Source organism: Juglans regia, chromosome 7 (assembly GCF_001411555.2).
Source record: "Juglans regia cultivar Chandler chromosome 7, Walnut 2.0, whole genome shotgun sequence".
NCBI classification, from domain to species: Eukaryota; Viridiplantae; Streptophyta; class Magnoliopsida; order Fagales; family Juglandaceae; genus Juglans; species Juglans regia.
Genome location: NC_049907.1, coordinates 969320 through 988699, shown reverse-complemented (window position 1 = coordinate 988699; position 19380 = coordinate 969320). Strand labels below are relative to the sequence as shown.

Genomic DNA, 19380 nt, shown 5'->3' with positions numbered 1-19380 from the left:
ATTATTGAAGTCTGTTTTTCATTCTTGTCTGCATGATGAGGTACTTGTGTTACTCAATAGTCTTCGTAGGTTCTTATTTAACATAAAAGGGTCGACCACTTTTGTCATTTGCCATATAGAACTACAGATTCCCCCCAGAATATCAGTATGATGCACGAGTCCTGAAAATAGGGCTAAGATAGGAATGGTCAAGACTCGAGTGTGGATGACATTGAAGCTCAGTTTGTATTAGAAACTCAAGTCAATTCAATTTATTTTATCTTATCATTATAATTTTTTTAAATTTTTACATAAAATATAATAAATAATTTAAATTTTTTAAATTTTAAAACAATAATAATATTAAAAAATAATATTTTATTAATTCATCTAAAATATCTCTGAATACAAACGAGATTTGACTACATTGACCCTTATGAAAAGGAGTTCAACAATTATTGACTGTTCAACAATTATAGAGTGAGAATTTAGTCCCGTTTTAGATGTTAAATTAAGTTGAGATGAATTAAATTCTTTATAAATAATAATGAGTAGAGATGATGGAGTGAATTTTATAGAGCTTACCTAAGATGAGTTTAAATGTGTTTAGATATATTTACGAGAAATTGAAAAAGGTTATGCGTCCCGCATATAAAGATGTGTTGAGTTGAAAAAAATTATAAATTTTACATGTAAAGAAGTTTTGAGTTGAGATATAGACTGAACTGAATTGATCTCAATTCCTTCCAAGTTTCAAACAGGACTCGAGTGCGTGGTTTGTAAGTTGAGATGAAATAAAAAATTTATGAATAATAGTAAAATAATTTTAGTTAAGATATTTTGAATTCTGGTAGATATAATTACTTTTGCATACTCCTTACGCACTCTATTGATATGATTGGTAAAAATAATTATTTTATATTAAAAAGAATGATGCAATCAATAACATTAATAGAGTAAACAAAAAGTATGTAAAAGTGATTAAATATAGAGTTTTTGATTTTATATTGTTTATTTTTTTTATTTGCAAGAACAACCATGTACTTTTACAGTTGTCTCCTGTTGGTTGGACAGACGATCTATGCTAGACTCTGGTTCCAACCTACTACATGTGCATATTAATGTTCGTGTCTTCCATTTCCTTCCTACTTCCTACCAGCTTTCAATGTAGCAGAAATTTAACAAAGGACTTCATTAGTCATTCGCTTTTTCCTTGGAAAATAATTGTGACAGTTTGGAAGCTAAAAGAAACTTGCGCCGATTCCTTGCGAGGAAAAATGAATGATCATAATTTGCATATTTTTAATTCTATTTGAAATTTTATAACATTCATTCAAGAATCCTAAGATATTAAGTACGTGTTCTATATTTCTTAGTACTGTAAGCTGAAAGGTGATCGTTATCCATTCAGCTCTGCTTTCTTCCCAACTAGCTTAACCACAACATACAAACTTTCTCGCCTGTCTCTAGACGTAGGGTGTTGCTCATGATGTCTTTTTTAGTATTTAAGTTGGGCTTTTCTTGCGGGTCATGTTGATCTCCAACTCTGTTGAATCAGACAAATTGCCGCAAGTTCGCAACGGAGAGCATGCACTATAGATAGGGACTGCTAATTTTTTAGCTCCTCAGTTTCTTAATTTTTTTTTTTTTGCTAATAATTTAGTTCCATACCTAAGATGCGGGCGTGTTAAAGATTCCTACAATCATTCAAAATATTTAGATCCAAAATTGAAAGAACCCAAAAAGTATAATAAGGATATATAAAGAGGAGGAATTAGGACCTACATAGTGGTCCCGACCTCATGTTCATTGAAAATAAAAGAGCATGATTGACATGTCTTGAAACCCATTTGGAGAACTTCTAATCTAATATCTAAATATGTAACAAATTAAACGTTGCTTTGGTTTCACTCCTACTTTCATGACATAAAAGATGCGACTCTTGCGATCAATCCAACCATATTTAGACTAAGGCCACCTTTGGTTACCCAATATAGGTGAGATGTTTTTATCTCATCTGTATCGTATTTGTATAGTAGTTTTTTTTATAAACACACTATATTTCATCTCTAAATTTTAAAAATATCCACTTAAATGAACAATGAATACTGATAGAAAATAGTGCAAAATTTATATGAACAGTGCACTTTTCGACTCTCTAATCAACAGTGGGACCCATATATTTTTCAAGTTCTAAAATTTAAAAACTATCTCATCTCATCTTATTATCAAAACATATATTTTTTTTACAAATTATTTCATCTCATCTTAATTCAAAATTTTCACTACTATTTAAAATATTTCATATCATCTTATCTTATTTGAACTGCGTAACTAAACGAGACCTAAAGTTTGAAACCGCTATAAAAGTATAATATGGAAATATAAAGAGGAGAAATTAGAATCTACGAAGCGGTCCCCGATCTCAAGTTGGCTAAAATTGAAAGAACATGATGTCATGGAATTCATTACTTCTAATCTACTATCTTTGGATGTGGATGCAGCAAATCAAAAGTTGTTTTCGTTTCACTCTTGGTTTTACAGATTCTTTCTTCCAGCAGAAACCTCAACCACACAATTCATGAATCATAACTGACATAGCACTGACTTTAGAGTGTAATTTGGGACCCTGCATTACCCAATCATTGAAGCATTTTTCCTGGTTGAAATCATTTCTATGTAGGTGGTTTCATGATCAACTGTTTATTCTGTAAGGCATACAATTGCTCATCATGCTGTTGACATGTATAGATCGGGACCATGAACACTTTTGTTTGCCATTTCTACCTACCTGTGTGGCTAGGAGTTAGAAAAGGACGATTGAAAATAAGGAAGCAAAACTGCGAACAACTGTCCTATATATTTATGTGAATGCCCTTTAGTCCACTTGTTAAACAACTTAAAGCATTATTGTCACGCGAGATGTCTTCCAATTACATTTATAGGTGCATATTCTAATGTATGCAATTCAATACAAGAGGACGATGAATAAAGTTTGCATATTATTTGAGGATGAGAAGTTTTTGCCGTTTATAAAGAGTTTTAATTGTAATCTTAATTATGTCATATTTCATAGCTCTAATTGTTTGCAATTTTTTACGAATAATTTATTTCCGTCTTTTAAGACGGAGTCCTATTTGTAGGACATAGGTGAAGATCAAGAAATTGATTGCAAAAATCCGCTCTTCTTATTTTTTATCTACCACTTTGTACTGTTGTTATTATTCTGGGATGTTTGTTAGAAAACCCCACCCCCTCCTCTTTGATTATCTTTTCTAATGAAATATCTTACTTGCTTAGAGAAGGAGAAGAAGAAAAATAAAAATAAAAAAACCTGCATCCAAGGTTTGCACTGAATGCTTTTCCATTTGGACGGTTGCTACGTCACAAAAATTTCTACCAAAAATTTCTACCGAACAATTCAACTCTTTTGTTTTTTTTTTTTGTTAACTTTTTCTGTCACCATTTTTTTTAAAGTATTTAGATATTTTTTAAAAATAAAAAAAGTCAAATATTCATTTAAAAATATTTACTTAATAATTAAGTAAAATAAAAATAAAAAATAAAAAAAATTTCGTTACAAGATTTCTATCGAAATCTTATGTGAGAATAGTGTTTTCCTTTCCATTTTACTCATCACTCCCAGCATTCAGCAACTGTGATCTAAATTACTAAACGGAACATTCATCCCCCTTGAATTAAATGGAATTCCCAACGCCATTGTTTTGGGCCGAACTCAAATAGAAGTTTTCAGGGTAGGTTTAGGATGGCATATTCGGGCCTTTTTCGAACTTGAGTCCAATACTACTTCTTCATCTTTCTTTTGGGCTTTTCCCCTTTGAGCAAGTAGTGCTTCATGAAACACGTATAGGGGATTGAAGAATCACCAACCCAACCATTTCAAGGCCAATGTCTCATTTCTCCAATTTTTCCATAAACTAAAAGAAAAAAAAAAAAAGGCTTCGAAATGGCTTTTCTAGCCGGTCTCTTGCGGCACCGATAGTCTGATTCAGCTCGGACTGAGTTCGTCGGGGTGAATGCATTCGATTCCGCTGCTTCTCAGTGGTTTGTGCACCGTTCGAATATGTTGATCATCAATGTATGAGTATCTTTGTGAATGATTTTTAGCTGAATTTCAATTCTGTGAGATAGAATAAAATCATCCAATTGTTTAGCTTCTTAGTTTATGGATGAGTTTTGTTTAATACGGTGTACCTTGCTAGTGATTAGGCTGGCCTTGTGGGCGAACTTGAATTCAAACTTGACGTTGAATGAGTGATTAGTGTGTGCTTCGGCACTTGAAAGGAATGAGTTGGAAGAGCTACGGTTATCACCTCAGAATGCTTCGGAGTTAATTCCGGGTGGACTAAATGCTTTTGACTTGAAACTGGTAAAATCTAACCTTCTCAAATGTGGTATTTTGGATAATGATTTGTGCAAATTCACTGGAAAACAGAATCTAACATACCGATCTTATTTCCTGATTCAAACAACCGATATAGTTTAATGAATTTCTTGTTGGAATATCTTTTCTCCCTCGCACCATGTTTATATAGTAAGTTCAGCATGAGTTGTTTTTTTTTTTTTTTTTGTGTTACGCGATTAACTAATAAGGATACTTCACAGAAGGCATCTACTCCAAAGGAAACTTTTCATCTTGCCATATCTTAGCAAGTCAACACTCATCAACCACTAACTTTTCTATGGCTGAGATTTTGCCTCTAAACTTGTTTGGATTTGATTTCGACTCTGATAGGATAACAAGCTGTGTATAGTTTATAAATTTTGAAGTGTTTTTTATTCTTTAAACTATGTAAATGATTTCCTTAAAATAATGGCATAAATTTTTAAACATGCGTCTATTCAATGGAAATTGCAAGACACAATGATAATATGGAACTTAATATGTTGTCTAGTGCCTCCCCTTTCCCCCATTATTTAACTAAATCCTCCCATTTGCAGTACTGTCCACCTGCTAATGCACGATAAAACCTATCTCTGCAGTAGACCGGTCTTCCATCTGCAGCCTCAGCTGCTGCTGCTGCTAAATCATCCTCAGCCATCACCTCGATGGGCAATTTAAGCAGCTCCTCTTTTCTACAAGGTTTAAAAGAAATTGTTCAAGGACAAAGTAGAAGCATATTAGGTGCTCTTTTAATGGCACAGTTGGAATGTATATTTATACCTTAAATTGAACTTTGTGCTGATCTTTGAAGATAGAATGTCTGATGGGTTTTCTTTTGTGCCAAAGGTGGTTTGAAAGAAATCCTCCACTGGTGTAGCAAAGATGAAAATAAAAACTGCTGTAACAAGTAACACCCCTGTTCCAACTAGTGTCTGTTTTAGCTTCTTGATAACTGGCTTCACCTAGAGACATAAATATTCCATATGAATTTCATCTTCCAGTGAAAAATATCATAAACTGCAGTGCACAATGGAGCAATGTCTAGCATATATACATTTGTGTCCTTGCTTAAGCTCTGTGTGTGTGTGTTGCATTTGACTGCAGGCAGTCCAGTTTAACATTATTACTTCACTTTCCCAGGATCATTGCATTTGAAAGGAGAATTGTGAGTTTATTTTGAAACTTCTTATGGGGAGGCATAGGTGAGGAAAAGAAGTATCATTTGGTTAGTTGGAAGAAGGTTTGTCAACCGTTTGATCGCGGCGGTTTGGGGATTAAAGATTTAAGGGTTTTTAATAGAGCTTTACTTGGGTAATGGCTTTGGAGATATCAATTGGAGAGCAAAGCTCAATGGAAAAATGTGATAGATGTGAAATATGGAAGTTTGTGGGGAGGTTGGTGTTCTAAAGCATCTAGTGGAGCTTACGGGGTTAGTTTGTGGAAATTTATTAGAAAAGGTTGGGATTCCTTCTCCAATAATTTCAGATTGAAGATGGTAGATGGAAAGAGGATACTCTTTTGGCATGATCTGTGGTGTGGGAATACTGTTCTTAAGCTGGAATTTCCTGCCCTTTTCAGAATTGCAAGGGATCAAAATGCAGCTGTCTGTGATTTGTATTGCAGTAGTAATAATAAGGTTGAATGGAATGTTATTTTTAATAGGGATGTTAATGATTGGGAAGTGGATGAAGTTAAGGCTCTGCTGGTTAAACTTTACAGCTCAAAACTGGTCGAAGATAGAGAGGATTGTATGGTGTGGATTCCTGCTGGAAATGCTAAGTTTTCAGTTTCATCTTATTACAGAATTTTGTCAAGCCATAGTAGTTGTGTATTCCCTTGGAAAAGTATTTGGAAAGTGAAAGTTCCTTCTAAGGTTGCTTTTTTCCGTTGGGTGGCTTCTTTGGGCAAAGTATTGACTACTGAAAACCTTAGAAGGAGAGGTTTGTTTATTGCGGATTGGTGTGTTTTGTGCAAAAGGGATGGAGAATCTGTAAATCACCTATTCGTTCACTGCAAAGTGACAAGATTCTTGTGGAACGAGGTTTTGAGTTGGACAGGATTACATTGGGTTATGCCCAGGGAAGTGGTGGATTTATTGGTAGGGTGGAAGGGTGTGAAGGGCTGTAAGAAGGCGATGAGTGTTTGGAAAATGATTCCTCCTTGTCTTATGTGGTGCATTTGGCTCGAAAGAAATGGGAGATGCTTCGAAGATAGAGAATGTTCTTTGGGAGATCTTAGGGTTTTTTTCTTGAGTACTTTGAGTTCTTGGGCTAAAACTTTTGTAATGGCAGATAATTTTCTGCATCTGTTTTAGCTTTATGGTGGTAGTTTTCTTTTTTGTTTCTGGAAGTTGTAGGTATTTCCTTTGTATACGTCCTGTGTACTTGGGTTTATGCCTATTTCTTTGAATAAAATTTATTACTTATAAAAAAAACAAGAAATAGATTCATCTATATTGTTTAATACCTTGTAAGATCCCAACAATCTATCCCGGGCCAGGATCTGCAACATAAGACAAGAGAAGCTATTAATTTCCAATTGCTAATTGGAACATGCATGATTTCTACACTGGCTGTCTTTATAGTCTGTTGAGCTAATGCAAATGAATCTTGCCTCAGTCATTTCATCTCGTCATCAACCAGAATTCTCAATCAACAGATCTCTATTGAATGACTATAATTGAGTCTTAAAATTGGCTGAAATTCTTACTGGTTTGTCCGGTTTTAGGACAAAACACTTGATTTATACCACCCATTTTAATACATCCCATATTTTTCGGCAGCCTTTGGATTGTACCAAGCAAAGTGTGGTGGTAAAATGGGAAGTTCTAGTGCATGTAATGCCAATATACGTACTTATCTGGGTTTGCATGCATAAAAGAATTTTTTTTATTCCAATATTAGATAGCTGTATACAATTTTTATTAAAGATGCACTTCTCTTTTACATGGCCCTATACAGTTTGTCTATGTATGAAACAAATGATCCATGGACGCTTCTGTGGTTCCAACATTATTAAGTGATGGTAATACATATTCAAAAGAGCAAAACCTGTCAAATTTCTCAACGTACTATATGATTATGAGGCTCTTCTTTAAATCTTGTCTAGTAGTAAATCTCTCTACCCCCTTTTAAGTTGAATACTCACAAGTTTTTTCAGTCAAAGTACTCTTAAGAGGTTAACTAATTCATTCTTTATTATTTCACTGGCATTTTCTAGTTGCTGTCTGTAATTAATATTCAGTAGCAGAAACTGATGTTGCAGATACCCCAAATCAAGGAACAGAAAGGTGTTCATGTCATTTTTGCATTGCTAATGATGCCCCTGGTCTCCTCACAAGAAAGAAAGAAAGAAGAATGCACAAAGATGCTAACCTCAGGCGGCTTTACCCACATTTGCCCATCATACCATCCACTCTCTTCATAAGGTATCACTGCCGATAGAAGTCTATCACCAACATAACTCCATCCCTGCAATATCATTATGCAAAATTGTTTATTAGTTCTATGGATACTGGTGAAGAAATAGGGGTTTTATATTTAAACCTGATAGCTATTTAAAAGTTATGCATGCTCTGGTTGTGCAGGCCTATATTGCCTTAAGATCTTTCTAATTTTGTAGTTCAGAAGCTCTACCTCTTGTTTGGTGATTGGGATTAGCTTGTTGGTGTGGTTGAACTAATGTGCAAGTTTTTCTGTTTGAATCCATGTTCTCTCCCATAAAGTATTTTTGCCTCCATGTTGTCATAGTTAGAAGAATTCAATATTATTCATAAGAATTATAGTACTGTTGAATCTGTCAATATGTGAATCTAACTTAAATATCTTGAAAGGTGGTGCTTTTGTTTCCTTGGCTGTGCCCATAAATCTCCGAGCTATTTGCAAAAAAATAAATATGTTTACCCTGCACATTTGACTGGTAAGTGAATGATAAATAGTTGAAATAGTGATCTCGAAGACTTTCTAGAGCTATTCTTGATTGTAGTCGGAGGGCAACAGACCATTCTAATGTTTTTGAATCTATTATTTCCTACATGGCCTTTGTAGTCATTCTCTCCAGAAATTATCCCGTTAGTGCTTGCTGTCGAAGTTACATAACATACATGCACTATAGAAATGAAACTACTTTAATGTGAAGAAGAAGAAGAAGATACCAAGTAAATTCTTAAGACAATTAATGACACAAGAAAAAGAGTTCCTGTTCCAGCAGCTAGCACAAATCTTAGAGGTTCCTGCAAAGGTTCGAACATGGAAATTAGTGAATATATATTCACAAAAAGATCTTTCAAGCATTGAAACATCTCTTGCTGGTTTGCATGAGTCTGTTCTGATTGAGCCTATGGTCTCTGTGCAATTTTGCAAAGATCAGGTGTTGTCCTAAATATAGCAGCAGTGAAATTATATTACTAGTAGGCTCTGTGCTATTTTGCAAAGATGAAGTATTATTCTAAATATAATCAGCTCATGAATTTTAAGACGGTGTTCTTATAAATGTGATGGTTCATTTGCAGTCTCGGTCTGCTCTTATTCAGAAAATATTTATCCAAAATTTATTCACAAAATTGCCCAAAAAAAGTTGATGCTTTTGTACACAAAAGTGGCCATTTTTAGTTTGATCTTACCCTTGAAGGATTAAAGCTTGCAGCTGCAATTGGCACTCCCAGAGATGTGAAAGCTACTAACCAGAGGCCTCCAAGACGAAGGAAAAAGGGCCCGGGATCAAGTTCACCCCATGAATATAGGATTCCATCTTTTAGAGAGGAGTACTCATTCACCTGTAACATAAGCAAATAACTGAGTGTGAATTGATTGTGATACAACGCACGATATGCCTGAATCTCTTGTATGAGTCCTCTCGACCCATGACATGCTTCACCCGCTATCATGCTTTCCTAATTATCCTCTTTCATCCCTTTATTTAAATATCAGTGTCGTGAAAATTTTAAAAAGTGATGCGTTTCGCAGAAAGTTAATATTACAGGTTTGCATGACATTTAAGGGGGGGATCATGTATGCCCTTTAAGTTAAAGGCTTTAACCCATCATTTAGTGGTTTTATTTTTCTATTATGCAGGGGCAGAAATAAGTTACTGTAACATCTATTGCTGTGTTTGTGATAACAAGTGCTGAAGTACATGATTACAGTATAAACATACCGGCCTTTGCTCGAAAGGAACCTCAATTTCCAGTCCGGGATTCCAGTTCTGACTTGGGAATCCACTTGTTCCCCCATTTTTTTCATCTTTCAAGGCCTTGACGGAAGTCCCTTGACAACGTCTCCAAGCCCTGTGATACTGAATGATCCATGAACCATAGCTGCTTCCAAGCTTGACTTGGCTTGAACTGGGAATCAGAGAGCAATACACGTTTACCCTGAGCATTTGTTTCCAGAATCGGAGCTACTATGATAGTTGCAGCAGCAGAGGTAATATGCTGAATTTGTTTCCCTTTTCAGTTATTGGTTAGATTTGGAGGAAGAGAAGTGAAAGAAGAAGGATCTTATGCTCTGTAGTTAGAGGGCTAGTACTGTATCCTTTTAGGAACCATATATTATTTACGTGGAGGCAAACGATGGATACAAATTCACATAATGGTTTCGTTGCTTCCTTTGGGACCACTATTTTTGCCACTTTGAGAGGGGACAGTCACCAATCAGGGACCGCCATTTCATCGTTGTCTTACTTAAATTGATTTGGTTACACAAAACTAAATTATCTCATATCATATAATTATTATAAATTTTTCAAACTCTCTCACAAAATATTATAAATAATTTAACTTTTTGAAATTTTAAAATAAAAATAATATTAAAAAATCATATTTTATTTAATTTTTAATAAAATATTTCATTTCATTTGAATTATGTAACCATTAATGTCGTAGTGTTCAAATTTTCTGTCCACGTGCTTTGTTTCATACCATTCACTTGGTGAGCTTTGGGAGTTAGATTATCCAGATGTTCTGGTCCTTGTTGAAAAACAGGGACAGGGTGAAGCAGAATTGCTTTCTCAACGTGGCAGCTTTTATCTTCCACGCAATTTCGAGTGTATTCCTGATGTTTGCACGGGCTTTACTGAGCAAGACCAGTGGATATTAATTAATTAATTATTTATTTATTTTTTCTCCAGAGCCGTTCAAATTGTCTAGTGATTTTGTACCAACCAATAAATTGTCTAAATAATTAGAGGTCAAAATTCATCATAAGAAGTTGGAAAAAACCAGTCATTTAACAGAAACTTCATGTTTACCATTGTAACAGAAACGAGTCATTTTACCATTGTAATTAGTCCTTAAACCCGTTTCAGTTCTTTTACTCTTATTATCCATTTTACCCGTGATCCGAAAATTTATATATTAAATAAAGATGCAGATTTAATTCTAAACTAATGGGAGAATGGAAATTTTACGGTCTAATACCCAAAGTGCTCATCAAAGTTATGCATATCAAATAAAGATGCAGTTTTCTTACACGTCTTATAATGTTGTCATATCACGTTAGAGCATTAGTTATGGCCTCAACAAATTTTAGCTAAAATTTGATTAAAAAATTCACTTTTATAAATTTAGCTAGCTATTTTTCATCATCATCAAATAACAGGCTCAACAAATCTTTAACTATTCTAATAAAATATTGATTTTAAACTTTTCATTTATTTTAGTTATAATTGTAATTTAAATATTTATTCGTTATTAAAAAACTACCTATTAATTTTCTAACATTCATATTATTCCAATGGCTATATTTCTTCAACGGATATATTTTTTTAACTTATATTTCTCCAACGGATATATTTCTCCAACAACTATATTTCTTCAACGGCTATATTATTCCACTATAAAACATAACATTTCTTCAATAATTTTATTCACTTCAACTCAAGTGAATATTTTAGTCTAAAAAAATTATTTGGCTAGCTCCTTTGGCTCAACAAATTTGGCTAGTGATTTAACTTGAAGTTAAAATCACTGTTGATTTGTTGAGCCAATTGTAGCACATTTTCTTGCACTTTAGCTATTTTTTGGCTATAATTTAACTTTGTTGAGCCCATAACTGGTGCTCTTAGTCCCGTCTGTTAACATAGGTAGAAACAACACACCACAGGCCAAATAAAAAATCGGGTTTATTTGCCAGGTTACACTTTTTCCCAAAATTCATGAGGTTAGACCCCCTCCCTCCCCGTTCTGCTCTCTCACTCTTTCAGCTTCAAACTTCTCTCATTTCGATGAACATGAGATTCTCTCTCTCTTTTTCCTTCTTTGTTCTCTCTCCCTCCGACGAAGCCCAACCACCTGCACCATGAGACTCTCAGTGAAATCTCCATACATGGCTTTGAGTAAAGGAATTCCCATGACGAGTGTGTTGGGCAAAGTAGCCACAGGGAAGAAAGTGATGAGCCAATCCAAGCTGCCATTGAAGAAGATAGCCCACAATGAGATCAAGACAAGGACCACAACCTTAGAGAGAGTGTAGGCTAGTATGAACATGGTGTCCATTTGTTAGGTATTGTTCAGAGATATGAAGTGGAAGGACAGCACCGAAACCCTCAAAGACGGCCATGAACTGGTTGATCCCTGAGCACTGCTTGTGAGTGAATATCTTCCACTGAGTGAATATATTCCACCATTTCACTGAGCTATATGCTACTAACAATATTGTGAAATATATAGGAACCATTGCACACATGACCTTGTAGAAATTAATCCCAATTATCATCTCCCCAACTCTCTGATCTCTCAGTTTTTCTAATTTGAATATTGTTTTGTTCCTATGGAGAGGAGAATAAAATAAAATATATAAGAATAATTATTCTCATCAGTCACTATTCATTACCCTACATCCTACGAAAAACACCCTACACTCTATGAAAAAAATGTCATGTATAAAATGTGGAAGTGAATAGTAGCTGATGTATAGCAAAACCTAATAAATAAACATGTCAGGAGGGTGTGCGGTGTAGAAGGAACAGTGGGCTACATGCATCCTAGAGCACACTATATTTTTTTGAAAATAAACCTACATTAATATACCAAATACAATACAAATATTCTGTCTAGATATTACACAAAAGGTGGATCTTTGCCACTATGAAAAACAAGAAAGCATGGGGGAACAACAATAAGGGGTATGCTTCCAATAATATTATTGGAGGCTACCCATTGCGCAAATTCATGTGCGCATTGATTCTGAGATCGATGTATCTTAATTGCCTCCCAAGAGATAAATTTATTCAGTAATATTCTGGTATCCCTGGTGATTCCTTCTTCAATCCAATCTTGATTGTTCTTGGAATCGTTCAAAGCTGCTATTATTCTTTGAGAGTCTCCTTCCAATCTTGTTTTCTCCAACTATTTGCTATGGGCTTCTTTGACTCCAATGTATGCATCCAATGCTTCACTTTGTTGTGGATTGTAGCTAGTTGAGTGTGCTGATACAAAAAACACTATGTCTTTGTTGTTCCATCCTATTTCCATTGATGTGCTGTCATTTGTTCTCACTGTTACATTAAAATTTATAGAAACAGAATCGCAAGGGGGGGACCCAAGTATTACCCTATTTCTGATTTTTCCAATCCCAGGCCCTACGATGCTCATGATATGATTTTTTAACTTGCTCTAGGAACTGCTGAATAGACTTCTTATCAGAGTTGTGAATCACTTAATTCCTGTAAAACCAAACATTGTCCATAGCAACCATTGCAAATAATTGAAAACTATGAATGTCTTCCTCATCAATGTGGAAATATTCAACATGATTGAAAATACCTAAGATCTAAGTATTAATGTCCAGGAGCCCAATGGAGGTAGAGTTGAAAGGCCAAAGTGATTGTCCCCACATGAATCTAGAGAATGGACACTCAAGGAAGAGATGAGACAGATTTTCTTCACTTGAGTTACAGAGGGGACATTCAAGGAGTTCGTCCTGGGGAGAAAGAGAGACAAATTTTCAGGAAGCCTCTAGTAGGGAGGATATTATTGAAAACTTTCCATAAAAGAAGTTTCAATCTATCCTAAATCTTAAACTTCCAAATTTTTTTCCCAACGAAAAGGGTAATGTTGCTGATAAATTGTTAACAATAGCAGCATAGACAAATTTAACAAAGAAATTCTCCAAATAATGATGCTTCCAAATGGGTCTATCTTTAATAGTATGAAAGTGAAGTTGAGCTAAGGGGATCTTCTCAATTTTCTCGACCATGTTTTGATAAAAAAAGCACTAAGCAGAAGAGAGTTTCATCTTCTTGATTTCTCAAGAGTCAATTCCGTAACAGTCATGTGGAGGTTCTTGTCAATAATTGTTGTGGAGGGAACGGGGATTGGCGGAGAGAGAGCAAAAATCCACGGGTCAGACCAAACTTTTATATCCACTCCATTGTTAATTTAAAAACATAGACCAGAGACAATGAATTCTTTTTGTTTGAGAAGAGACTTTCAAAAGATAGAGTCTGTTGGCTTTGCTTAGTGCTAAGTTGGAACTTATGTTTCAAGTACTTCTCCTTCAGCATCGATTTCCACATAGAGTTATCATTATTGAGAAAATGCCAACCTAATTTGCACGATAAAGTCTTATTAAAATCAGTTGAAATTGTGGGCTAGAGCACACTATATTTATTTTAATATATATATATATATATTGAATCCGTTTATATCAATAATATTTGTTGAGACAAAACAGTACAATCCCGTTATTACCATAGTGGTGTACAGACACGGGCTGTCGAGACCGATACAGTACAGTCAATCCAGCAAACGTCATATTATTTTTAAATGATATATATAATCTTTTTTATAATTTTTTAAACAATCCTATTTTAAATAAAAAATATTTTATCAAATAATTTAAAAATAATATCGTTTTATAATAATATTCTCAATTTAAAACATAATTTTATAAAAAAAATAGTAAAAGGAATTGTAGATATTAATATTTTTTTCGACAATAAAAAAAGGAAGCACAAAGCTGGTCAATCATCCCGTTGAAGAAAGTTCCCGCCGTGTCTTACGGTTTCCAATGTTCCACGAAGAAAACGCCGTGCTCGACTGCTTTCTTTGTTTCCCTTTTTCACATGTCTTTCAAATAGACCACCGCCCCAATCCCAACGAAATAAAGGAAACGGAACGGACTCTTTTCAAAGATCAAAAGAGGGAACAGCAGAGTTTTTTCGGTTTTTTTATTTCATTTTGTTAACGATTCTTGGGGCTGATATACATACTACGGTTACTACCTATATATATTTATAATGAAAGGCAAAAGCGGGAAAGGATATTGGAATTGGTGCTTTGCGAAGACGAAGAAGCTAGGGTTACCGGCTGTCTTCCTCCTCTGCTCATTCTTCTTCCTCTCCGGCTTCTTCGCCTCCACCCTCCTTTCTCTTCAGGTAGCTTTGTTCTGATTCTCTCCTATTTTTTGTTCTTTTCTTTTATTTTTTTGTATTCAGTGGAAAGTATTTCACCTTTTCAATTCTTCCGCAGGATACTTCTACTGCTACGACGAGATCGACGCTGCAAGAATCGGTCAACGAGGGAATCGAATACAATTCGTTGACTCCTGGAGAGACCGGAGACAATTCTGTTACTTCAATTCCCTTTCAGGTGCTCAGTTTTGCTCTTTAAGCGATTCCTTTCTTTTTCGTTGTTCGGCTAATTGTGCAAACATGTTGTATTCTTTTCTTTTCCTCATCCCCCCCCCCCCCTGTTTTTTTTTTCAATTGTGAATTTCATCTGTGGATTACAATTTACTTCCCATAGATCTTGAGCTGGAAACCGCGGGCACTATATTTTCCTAGTTTTGCTACACCAGAGCAATGCCAGGGAGTCATAGACATGGCGGAGCCAATTCTTGGACCGTCCACTGTGGCTTTACGACCAGGGGAAACAGAGGAAGACTCAAAGGGAATTAGAACAAGGTTCCTCCACTCTCTCCTTTTATGTGTGGTCGTGTGAGGTATTATAATTAGATTAGGCATTTGAAGATGAAAATCAACATTAATTAGTATGTATCATAAGGTGATTGAGATGTAAAATAATTAAACTCCTTGAATTTGAAACTCTCGTCCTTCAACTCAATTAGCTTGATCAATTCTCAATTGGTTATACATTATGTTATTAAGCAGAATATGCATGCAAACATTTTACCACATGATGTATGTTGGAATTGATGATTGATGAGTGGAATTGATTCTTGATTACTAACTAGTATCTGATGATATCTTCCCGGGATAATTAACTTTGCATGTAAATAGGCTGCAAATGTGACAATAAAAAGTTAAGATCGTATATGTTCTAACCCTTGCTTTCCCTTTACCGTATTAGATGATGTGTTTATTTTCCTTCTTCTTGTAATAATAAAGAAAATTATTATTGTTCTTGTTGTTGCTGTTGTTGTCATCACCATTGTTGTTTTTGTTCTTGTAGTTGTTACTCACATCTGCTGGTTTCTTATGTACTTAAAACAGATTTCCTCCTGTGCATTATTTGTGGAGTTTATTGCATGTGAGGATTGATAGTCATGATTGTAGGAGTTTTTATCAATTTTAAGGACATATTGATTATGTTGACGAGATAATCTATTCTTAGTTTATGCTTCATGTGAAACAGTTCTGGCGTGTTTATTAGTGCTGCCCAAGACAAAAATGGTATTTTGGATATCATTGAGGAAAAAATTGCGAAGGTGACAATGCTTCCTAGGGTCCATGGAGAGGTAATATTTATCATCATCTTCATATAAACAATTTCTCTCTCTCTGTCACACACACATTTATATCCAAAAGACTTTATGAGTATGAAGACAACTTCTCGTCTATGTTAATCTTAAGTACAATGTTAAAGATTAGATAGTTTTTTGCCACCTGGGGAGGTGGTTGATGGGCAATGTAGTGGATGAACGCCTACGCCTAGTTCTCATCAATAAAGTTCTTATTTTCTGATAAAAAAAAATGCAGTGGATGAACACCAGCTGTTAATACCTGGATACTTGCCTTCTGCATCTCCTTCCAATCAACCTGTTTTCTTGGTTCTGTTCCCTTTCCTTCCTTTTCTTTATGATTTTCTTTCAGGAAGAAAATTTCTTGTTGTTCATCTGCATTTGGTGGTAAATTTAGTTCAGTGGCAAATTTAGTTGCAGCTATCACTGATGCAACTGCATTGCTCACACATATATCTCATGTCTTACCTTTGAGTCTTCTATCTGAGCCTTCTGAATAAATTGATCTGCAGAAAAAACGCTGATTTACAGCTCATTACATGAATTTTCTGCCTCAATGATAGGGATGTCTTAATGGTTTTTCTCTTAAACCACCCCCCCCCCTTCTCTCTCTAGTAGAAATGAATCGCACAATATTTTGGTGTACAAATTTGAATTGGTTCGGGAATAAGAATGGCATATCACTACCCTCTACATTCTTATGTTCTGGTCCACACAAGCTATCAATACGTTGTTACAAATCACCAGTGCTAAAATACCTTCAATGCTTTTGCTGGATTTTAATGCCTAGACAATTATTTATTTGATTACATGCTTTTCGTTTTCTTCGTTGAAGTAGTTCCACTTTCATTTCAGGAAAAATTCTAAAATTGTCTGAGGATATCGCCATGTTTCAGGCATTCAATATCTTGCGCTATGAGATTGGGCAATTGTATAATTCGCATTATGACGTGTTCGATCCTGCCGAGTATGGCCCGCAAAAGAGCCAAAGGGTACAAGCAAAAAGCTTAGGTGTTTCTTTGGTTATTATTTGTTTCTTATTCATAGAACTACAGAAACGTGAATTTGGATAGAACATGCACAGGCTGTAAAGAGTTGTAACATGTCTCTTTAGCCTTCATGCAGATTGCTTCCTTCCTCTTGTATTTATCCAATGTTGAAGAAGGAGGGGAAACCATGTTTCCATTTGAGGTAAGATCAAACTTCTGTTTCTCTTCGTACTTTTGGATAGAATTTTTATCTTTTTGTTTGATCACTTATTAAAAATGCATCTAGGTGATCATCTAATGCCTGCCTTTAGTTCTCTTATTCCTTGTTTTGGGGATTCAAATATGCTTATGCTCTGATCTGCAGAATGGCTTTAACATGGATGAAAGCTATGATTTCAAAGACTGTATAGGTTTGAAAGTGAAACCACGCAAAGGGGATGGGCTTCTTTTCTATTCAATGACCCCGAATCTTACAATCGATGCGGTTAGTAACAATATTATCATTATCATCATCTCAATCTTTCTCAATTGATGCAGTTAGTAACAATATTATCATTATCATCGTCTCAATCGAGGATAAAATTACCCGTTATAAAAAAGATCAACAAACATCAACTGGATTTGAATACAAAACCTCATTCTGCCAAAATGTGGGTAGGCATTCGGCAAGCATACTAAAGCAAAGCCTGGAATGGTTACCTTTAGCCATTTGCCTGAATTAATGTTAGCAGGAATCGATGGTGACCATAATTTTGTATGTTTATAGATCAAATTGGCTGAATTAAGAAGAGCATAGGGACCCAATGGATATGAAGAATCTGTTTATATTTTTCATTACTAGTGAACAGTGTGTTTGGCTGAATTAAGAGCACAGGAACCAAATGGATAATAGTCCTAAGCTTTGAGGAGTCTTTTATATTTTCCCATTACTAGTGCCTTAGCACCCTGTTTGCAAGTGCATGAATTGCAACCATTCCTCGGATTCTTCTGGTAATCATTATTGGATTGCTTTTGGCAGACGTCACTTCATGGCAGCTGCCCTGTAATTAAAGGTGTAAAATGGGTGGCCACAAAGTGGATCAGGGATCAAGAACAAGATGATTAAATATTTGTACCTGCAATCGGCGTGTAATTCAAAATTTTTGTTTTGATCGATAATCGCTATCCATGTTGTAATATATATTATGAGAAAATGATAAAAACACCTACTACTTTACTATTTATTGTGGTCTTTGAAAAGTTAACAATAGAACTATTATTTCTTTACAATTTTTTTATAACTCAGTTTCATAACATTTTACTTCGTTAAAAATAAATTTCAAAGAGTAGTAAATCAATAATTTTTTCTTAGAAATTCTCGCATTAGTATTTTAATTTCTAATGTTGCGTCAAGCAAGTTGTCCCTTAGAATTTAGTTATATACACTCGTCTTTCTTTTTTAGCGAATGCTAGCTACCCTTGTACGTATTTATGAACAGTTGGTTTTTTTTTGGGGAATATATAAATAGTTAGATATAGTTTAACTATAAATAGTTAGGGTTGAGTTTTTTAGATAAAAAATTTCGAGTCCCGTTTTAAAACTGACGTGTATGTATTGTATACACATTTATTTAAAGAAAAATTTTATTGAGCAGCCTTTTTTTTTTTTTTTTTCGAGTTTGGGAAGAGAGTTTCGAACTTCAGACTTCCTTTTTGGAGATTGAAAAATTCTGTCAATTAGGTCACAGGCCTCTAACTTATTCAGCAATTTTACACCATACCTGTTTTTATTTTTTATTTTTTCTCTCAACAGGTGTGTAAAGTTAATGAATAGAATAACTCTTATCTAAGTATGACGTTTGAAGTATCGGTAGGCCCTGCTTTTACCGTGGCAGAAACGCGATGTTAACAATTAACACACCATGCCCCACCTCCTGAAAAAAGGCCATTACAAGCCCGATATTATGGAGAAAGGGCCCAAGATAAGTTGAACCTACTTTGGGCTCAGTTAGGCCCGAGATTTTAAGATCTCGAATTAGCTAGTTGGTCGAGGTCAAGCACTATAAAAATGCTTTTAACCAAAGGCTCGAAAATCAGAATCTGAGGTCGAAATTGGGTAAGAAGTACTTCAATAAATCAGGTGATTGAACAAATTGAATCAGATGATTCATGACAATTTTGAATCTGTTATTTTAATGTTGATCAAATATATTAAAATTAACACAATTCAAGCATATAATATCATGTATAAAAGAGTACCAAATATAAATTTATTAACTAGTTTCAATGAAAATATGATAGAATCTTAGTATCAATAAACATGTCATTT

General features: G+C 34.7%; 2 protein-coding genes and 1 long non-coding RNA gene across 4 annotated transcripts; 2 read left to right on the top strand and 1 right to left on the bottom strand.

Moving 5' to 3' along the window:
* The first annotated feature begins 3935 nt into the window (after nucleotides 1-3935).
* On the top strand, nucleotides 3936-7752 carry LOC109013872. The gene is made up of 3 exons (XR_001999647.2): nucleotides 3936-4078; nucleotides 4203-4369; nucleotides 7649-7752. It is a non-coding gene; the product is annotated as an uncharacterized LOC109013872 (long non-coding RNA).
* On the bottom strand, nucleotides 4750-9943 carry LOC109013871 (protein CONSERVED IN THE GREEN LINEAGE AND DIATOMS 27, chloroplastic). Its single transcript, XM_018996105.2, has 7 exons — nucleotides 9539-9943; nucleotides 9006-9158; nucleotides 8538-8615; nucleotides 7759-7854; nucleotides 6851-6886; nucleotides 5165-5346; nucleotides 4750-5076 (listed from the first exon to the last, which is right to left on the bottom strand). The coding sequence occupies exons 1-7, from the start codon at nucleotides 9761-9763 to the stop codon at nucleotides 4914-4916; spliced, it is 933 nt and encodes a 310-aa protein (XP_018851650.1). The 5' UTR covers nucleotides 9764-9943; the 3' UTR covers nucleotides 4750-4913.
* A 4407-nt stretch (nucleotides 9944-14350) lies between these two features.
* LOC108981046 (probable prolyl 4-hydroxylase 9) lies at nucleotides 14351-18349 on the top strand. 2 transcript variants are annotated; one of them, XM_018952117.2, is made up of 8 exons: nucleotides 14351-14758; nucleotides 14853-14972; nucleotides 15129-15286; nucleotides 15978-16080; nucleotides 16980-17075; nucleotides 17209-17274; nucleotides 17437-17556; nucleotides 18091-18349. In XM_018952117.2, the coding sequence occupies exons 1-8, from the start codon at nucleotides 14621-14623 to the stop codon at nucleotides 18175-18177; spliced, it is 888 nt and encodes a 295-aa protein (XP_018807662.1). In that variant the 5' UTR covers nucleotides 14351-14620; the 3' UTR covers nucleotides 18178-18349. The 2 variants fall into 2 exon arrangements, with proteins under 2 accessions (XP_018807662.1, XP_035547758.1); XM_035691865.1 differs by having other exon boundaries at nucleotides 14368-14758; nucleotides 16980-17094; nucleotides 17198-17274; nucleotides 18091-18319.
* The last annotated feature ends 1031 nt before the right edge of the window (nucleotides 18350-19380 follow it).